This window comes from Cebus imitator, unplaced genomic scaffold, assembly GCF_001604975.1.
Source record: "Cebus imitator isolate Cc_AM_T3 unplaced genomic scaffold, Cebus_imitator-1.0 Scaffold231, whole genome shotgun sequence".
Lineage (NCBI taxonomy): Eukaryota > Metazoa > Chordata > Mammalia > Primates > Cebidae > Cebus > Cebus imitator.
In genome coordinates, this window is record NW_016107546.1 from 1,761,962 (window position 1) to 1,769,456 (window position 7,495).

The window sequence follows — 7,495 nt, forward strand, 5'->3', positions numbered from 1 at the left end:
GTGGTGTGCACCTGTAATCCCAACTACTCAGGAGGCTGAGGCAAGAGAATCACTGGAACCCGGGAGGCAAAAGTTGCAATGAGCCAAGATAGTGCCATTGCACTCTATCCTGGGTGACAGAGAGAGATCCTGTCTCAAAAAAATAAATAAATAAATAAAATAACACGAACACCTTACATTGGATCATGCTTTAAAGCATGTTCACACTCATTATCTCATTTAATCATCTCAACAAACTTCAGAGTTTGTAAGCTTGCTGAACTGTACAGACCAAAAAAATCTTTGTTTAGTGAATCACTGATGTAATAAAATGGAAACCTTATCTTGCTTAAGAAAACAGTTCAAATGTACTAATTTTTTGTAAAATCAAGCACCTCTGTGTCTCTGCTTTGCTAAAAGACGTTACACTAGTGGGTGTTACTGTCTGCTCTTGATAATACTTAAACTTGATTTCTTTGAAAGTAACCAGTAGTCAACATCACAAAGATATCATCTCTCTCAGAGTTAATCAGTTTCATGTTCAGCACTGTCTATAACTGCAAAACATCGAAAACTGAAATGTCCATTGGCAGGAGACTGGTCATGGAAATTATGGTGAAAGTACAATAAAAGTATAGATACTCCTAGGAGATGCCAGAGAGAAAGGTCAGCATGCAGTGTTTAACTAAAGGAGCATTCCTAAGGTCCAAACCAGATTGAGAATCAGCCCATCCCGATGATTACAGTGTGGCTTGTTGTGGACCAGCGTCTACCTTCTAGACACCACGGCAATAAGGGCCATGGGAATCAAGTTCTCTTGAAACTAAATCCTGTTGAGGGCCTAAGAGGCATCCTATAAAAACAATCCCATATGAATATGATGAGAAATAGAACATAAATCACGCATGTATGAGGCACATATTTATAATTCTTTGACTCTCATCACTGAAATTTCAACTCAGCAAATGACAACACAGCCCCTGCAAACAGCAGACATGTTTAACTTGGCTAAAGTTTACCTGAGGCATTTGGGTTTGTTCCCTGACTAGTCTCATCACCTGGAGCTGCTCCACCATTGAACAGCTCACATTCTGACCATCACCTCCCACCCTCTTACCTCCCTCGTCCTCGTCCTCATCCTTCCCACTGACCCCATTTCCAGCACCATTCAGACCTCCAGTCTTCAGATCCTACCAGCTTCTTCAGTTTGTTGCTACCTTCCTGGTCTCAGATTTTTTCTTCCTCAGCCACCTGACCCCACAGTCATCACCAGAACTATTCTCTCTTCCCCTCTCCTTCTCTCTTTGTCTCTTTTTCTCTTGTATACACACACACACACACACACACACACACACACACACACACACCCCAACACAGCACCCACTCTGGCAGGCCTCTGAAGCTAGGATTTGTCTTTTCTGCTCCATTCTTAGCAGTGGTGATGCAAGAGGTGTAAGGTGGGGTCAAGGCCTCTACAAGCCTAAGAAGCTTCCTAGGAGATGCAGGTACGGATGAAAACATTGCCCCAGGATATCTAGTTTTCTGGTTTAATGATATACTGATACAAGGTTTGACATTCAAAATAGTGGACAATCGTGGAGCAACTGGAAAGCCAATAAACAGCTTGTGAGGGTGTCATTTGTTACAACCACTTTGCAAAACGATCTGGCAGCTGACCACATGCACGCCCCATGACAGCATCTCCTAGGTATATACCCAGCAAAATGCAAGCACAAGTACAGCCACATACCACAAAACATTTCAGTCAATGATGAGCCACATATACAACAGTGGTGCCATAAGATAATATTAATACCATATTTTTACTGTACACTTTCCACGTTTAGGTACACAAATACTTCCCATCGTGTTACAACTGCCTACAGTATTAAGTACAATAACATGCTGTGCAGGTTTCTAGTCTAGGAATAGTGGGCTATGCCACAGAGCCTAAGTGTGTAGCAGGATGTACCATCTAGGTTTGTGTAAGTACAGCCTGTGATGTTCATACAGCAACAAAACCACCTAACAATGCATTTCTCGGAAGTAGCTCTGTCGTTAAGTGACACATAACTGTACCCTAAATGACATATGCAAGAAAGGCAAATTATAATATGCCCAACCTGGAGAGAGTCTAAACGTCTGTTGACAATAAATGAATAAACCATAAAATACTCATGCCATTAAATACTATGTAGCTATGAAAACTGACCAACTACAGTGACACACAATATGGGTGGATCTCACAAACACAGTGTGGAACAAAAGAAGCCAAAGAGCACGTACTTCTTACCCCACTTATGTAACATTTAGAATGGTTGATGTAAGGACAATAGTGAGCTTGGGGGACAAGGACAGAGGGAAGAGATGACTTGGGCAGGGGTAACACGGGGTGTTCACTGTATGACGATTCATTGGCTTGTAGATTACGGTGCACACTTCTCTGCGTATATGTAATATATCAGTTTAAAAGTTTTCTATCTACAGGGCCCAGGGAGAGGGAAAAGTATTCAGCAACGCCCCTGCCAAGGAACAGCTGGTGCCAAGGCATGCCTAATCTGTCCACAAGGCACCTGCCAGCTGGACTGCAGCCCTGGGTGGCCACCTGATCCATATTGACAAGGGGGCATTTTTTCTGAGCAACAGAGTATCTACCCACCTTCCCACTGGATGTCTCCACCTGGAATTCCCACAAGGAACTCAAGGTAAACCAATCTCAAACTGAACTCTATATCTAGCCCTGCCCCACTTGGAGGGTAACTTTCTGAGTTGAGGGTACCATCACCCACACAAACTAGAAATCTGGGGGCAAGGGACATGGGGTGGGCTAGGAAGGGCATGTGGTCCCTTTCACTTCTCCTTCATGCCATAGGGCCAAGAGGTCCCATCAACTCCATCTGCTAATACTGTCCTGTCCTCCCTGCCCACACTCCCACTGTGCAGACCGCTTTCTCTCTCACCTGGGCTCTTACAAGGTCCTCACTGGCCCCCTTGCCCTACTTGATACCCAAACTCTGCAGCATGACATACAGAAACACTCGTGGAGATGACTGTAACCTCCTACCTCTCTCACTCTCATATTTTATACCCCAGAAATAATAAACCGCTAAGTGGCCCCCAATCAAGCCATGCTAGTTCACAAAAATACGCTTTCCATGTGCTAGAAAAGTCCTAAGCATTCCTTGAATTCTAACTCCCCTTTCCTTTTTGCAAGAATAAGCTCTTGAAAAAACCAAACCCTATTTCTTTAGGTGCCTAGCTTTTTTTTTTGAGATGGAGTCTCACTCTACCACCCAGGCTGGAATGCAGTGGTGTGATCTTGGCTCACTGCAACCTCCACCTCCTGGGTTCACGCAATTCTCCTGCCTCAACCTCCCAAGTAGCTGGGACTACAGGCACCTGCCACCATGCCCAACTAATTTTTGTATTGTTAGTAGAGATGGGGTTTCATCATATTGGCCAGGCTGGTCTCCAACTCCTGACCTTGTGATCCACCTGCCTCAGCCTCCCAAAGTGGCATCTAGCATTCTAACACATCACTCTCTCCTTTACAAAGATTCTTGGCCCTCAGAAGTGTCGTTCATGTACCCAACCTAGGGGTCCACCAGGACAACCGGCTTATAGATACAACAGACTAATGTAAAAAGAATCACACAAACACAATCAGCAGAAAACCCAGAGGTGAGGAAAATCAAGGGCAGCCAGAAGCCCCAGGGAGTGGACCCATGCAATCTGGGTGACAGATGAAGAAAGCTGCTTTCAGTCCCAGATTACGTCATTCTGCATAAAAGCATAACTGATGGAGCCCATTGTGGTTAAGAGGATGGACTCTGGAGCCAGACTGCCAAGGTTTGATCTTGGCCTTGTTACTTACCACCAGGGACCATGAGCAAGACCCTTATCCTTTCTGTGCCTCAGTTTCCTCATCTGAACAATGGGCTTTGTGGGAATGAAATGAGTTAACACCTGGAAAGCACACCATAGCCGTATCTAAGTGGTAGCTGTTAGGATGGTCATATGCTGAAGTCAAAAAAGAAGAGCCAGAAAAGGTCTATATATGGAAAAACAAAACCTACCTCTATCCATCAGTGAAGGTCTCCCACAGGTTCCACATTTCAACTCTCAACTTTTAAACTGTCTCTCCTTTTATCCTGGGAGAACTAACTTAGGGATCCAGGTTCAGATTCTCCCAATACAGATGCCTGAGTCTCAGTCTCCTCAATTTCCTTTCATAGGGGGCTTAAGCTGTGAAGTTTATGGAACTGTGATATGGTTTCAGAACCAATCTTGGCATGGTATTTTAATTCTTCTCAGGTATCCTGTTTTCCCCTCTTCAAGGTGACTACAGTAGTGCTTCCTTACTCTAGAAATGACCAATGAGAAATGAGAGGAAAACAGGGTTCTCTATGTTAGGGGTCCCCAAGCCTCAGGCCATAGATCAGTACCAGTCCTTAGCCTGTTAGAAGCTGGGCCGCGCAGCAGGAGGTGAGCGGCGGCCACCCGGCGTTACTTCCTAAGCTCCGCCCCCTGTCAGATCGGTGGTGCATTAGATTCTCACAGGAGTATGAACCCCACTGTGAACTGCATATGTGAGGGATCTAGGTTGCATGCTCCTCGTGAGAATCTAACTAATTCCTGATGATCTGAGGTGAAACAGGTTCCTCCTGAAACCATTCCGCCGACCCCACCACAGGTCTGTGGAAAAAAGTGTCTTCCACGAAAGGGTTCCTGGTGCCAAAAAGGCTGGGACCACTGCTCTACCTAACACTTTCACTAGGTTTCCTTAAAGAAAGGACTAAATAATCATCACGATAACTTCCCTTTCTGTTTATAAAGAATAGCGATCAATTAGAGCAAATACCTGAGAAAAAGGGGGTACTGTATTACAGTCATGCTGTCTTCACCTTCTGCTATGTAAGCATTGGTTTGTTACCCTTTTTCCTCCTGTAAGCTGCTTTCACAATCAACCCTGCCACTAATATGGGAACTCAGGTAACAATGATAGCCTTGACTTAACTGAATAGTAAGACTTTTGCATACATTATGGTGGCCAGCTAAGAGCTGTCTCCCCAAACCCATTTGCTCCCTCTTAACCATGGTGAGCTGTTGCCATGGGAGAGTGGCTGCCCCAAGCACAGACAGGGAGCCCCATGCCATGGATGACAGAGCTGCCCCACCTGCCTGGGTCCCTGAATGACCTTGTGTAACAGATCCTGCTGTGGGCAGTTACTGGAGAGGTACAAATTTCCAGTTGAGGAATCTGTTTGATAGGGCACCTTAGTCAAACACCAGCTGATATCATTAACCCAGCTAATCCCTAAAAAACACAGGGTAGCTAAGGTGTTAGCTCCTCCTACCTCACTGAGTTTCTGTGAGGATGAGAAACTGCACGTTGAGTCCTCATAGAAACATTTCACTATTCCTCTTTGAAAACATTTGTGCTGCTATTACTAGCCCCGTTTTACAGATGAGAAAGTGGTAAATAAGATGCTCAAGACCATAGAGTTAATGTGTGGTAGCGCCAGAAGGGAAACTCAGACATCCAACCTTAGAACTTTTAACCACTGTGCTATTCTGCCTCCAGAAGAATAAAATGAGCTCATGCATAAAGGGCCTGGCCCAGCCAAGGGGCCGCTACCTAACCGTGCTCAGGAGCACATCATAGTTGAGGGCTGTGGAGGTGATGGGCATCCAATGACATCCAATTCTGCCCTGCTAGTATTAGAATTGTGCTTAGGCAGAAACCTTGGTTTTCTCAACTGTGAAACAAGGGTGATACACCAACCTTATAAGGCTGTAGTGAACATTAAAGGAAGTAACATGTACCAACGGCTTATGATCGAGCCAGGTACAAGGCAGCGCTCAATGATGCAAGCAGCAGAAGGAAGCAGGCGAGAGCTGGGGCTTCCTGCCTCTTTCCTCTGTCCTAACTGTTCCTTTTTGCAGACATTGGGAATCAAAACCAAAATGGCCGCAACCTTCCACCGTGAAGAACAGCACCATATCATCTCTTCACTAAGCCTGATTCCCATTTTCTGCATAGGAAACTGACACACAAAGTATCCCCAGAATCGCATCAGGGGTACGCAGCAGGCCAGGATTCAGATGCAGATCCAAGTCTCCGGCCACCACGCTGCATGGCCCCTCACCCGCCTGCCTCCCCTCTCAAAACACTCTGAGTCACACAGAGGAGCTCGGTACGTGAATGAATGAATGAATGAATGATTTAAAAATTTTAAAATCCATTTGACAAATGAAAAGAGGGTGTACGGAGGTTAAATGTGGTTCCACCATGCGTTGGCTATTGGCCCTTGACCCCACCAGCTTCAGTTTCCCAATCACGAAAATAAGGATTTGGACACCTCCTTGGCAGGGTCCCTGTGAACCTTAATGAAGAACTGTGTGTAAGCGCCCGGTATAGTGTACCTGGCACATATTAAGTTTCAATGAACGGCAACCAACTCTGACTAACGGTTGTCCCTGGGGAACACCTGCCAGGCACAGACAGAGAGCCCAGGGGCGCGGGGCGGAACGGGGCAGCAAGCAGTCTAGGGAAGTGGCGGCGGATTCGAGAAACCGGCGGCCAGTCACAGGCACCCCCTACGCGTGCGATCCGGTCCCTCCGGGGGGGCCTCCAGCATCGGCTGCCACGGAGAGCACTCGCCAGGTCCCACCTGCCCGGCAACAGGCGCGCCCCGAGCGAGCCCAGCGCCTCTGATCACCTGCCAGTTCCCGCTGCTCGTCCTAGGGGACAAGCCCAGCTCCGGACCGGCGTCTGGACGCCAGAGTCCGGACTGCGCGGGGGAAGGAGGTAGTGGAGATGTTTTCGGATCGCGAGCGGCGCACTAGAACCCCGCCGCAACTGAAAGAAACAGACCCCTCCCGCGTGGCGCCCCCTCCCCACCCCGCCCTCTACCTGCCGTAGTGCCCCAAGTGGTCAAAAATCAGCTCGAAGTGGCGGGACCCCATGCTGCGGCGGTGCACTGGGCGCGGAGTTATCGGAGTGCCGGGGCCTGCGGGCAGCGCGCCCCGCCCGCCCTGCGCAGAGGGCGCGTGGACCGCCCCGAACCTCCCCGCCCGGCCTGCTGCGCTCCCCGCGAGTCCCCAGTGCTCGGAACGAGCGCGAGGCTGGACTCTGTTCCTCCCTCCGTCGCTCGGTCCCTTCGTCTCCCCAAATATCTTCGGCTTCTTCCCGCCTCCTCCCCGGGCGCTGTGATCCCCGGAGTCCGCGGTCCCAGGGTGCCCACGCCCCAAGCCCCGCCGCTCCCCCGCCCGCCCTGCCACCCAGCCTGGCTCTTGACACCGCGTCCCGCGGGGTCGCCACGCTCGAGGGAAGCCCTGACGCCTCGGAAAAGTTGTCACCAAGAAAGAGCCCAGGGTGGGAATGCAAGGGCCAGGCTCGGTCTGGGGGCCGCAAGAACGTCCGGCCTTCGGCGTGACGTCCCTCACAACCGTGGCTCTCAAACTTTCACGCCTCAGAATCCACTGCAGTACTTGGTTTAAAAGGTACATTTAG

General features: G+C 48.6%; 1 protein-coding gene across 1 annotated transcript in view; it reads right to left on the minus strand.

Annotated features, from left to right (window-relative positions):
• The window catches only part of SLC22A16 (solute carrier family 22 member 16), a 49,809-nt gene extending 42,798 nt beyond the window's left edge, over positions 1-7,011 (minus strand). The window contains exon 1 of the mRNA XM_017497435.2: positions 6,896-7,011. Coding sequence (XP_017352924.1) covers positions 6,896-6,948 — 53 coding nt within the window. The 5' untranslated portion in view covers positions 6,949-7,011. The remainder of the gene's footprint in view (positions 1-6,895) is intronic.
• Positions 7,012-7,495: the final 484 nt, after the last annotated feature.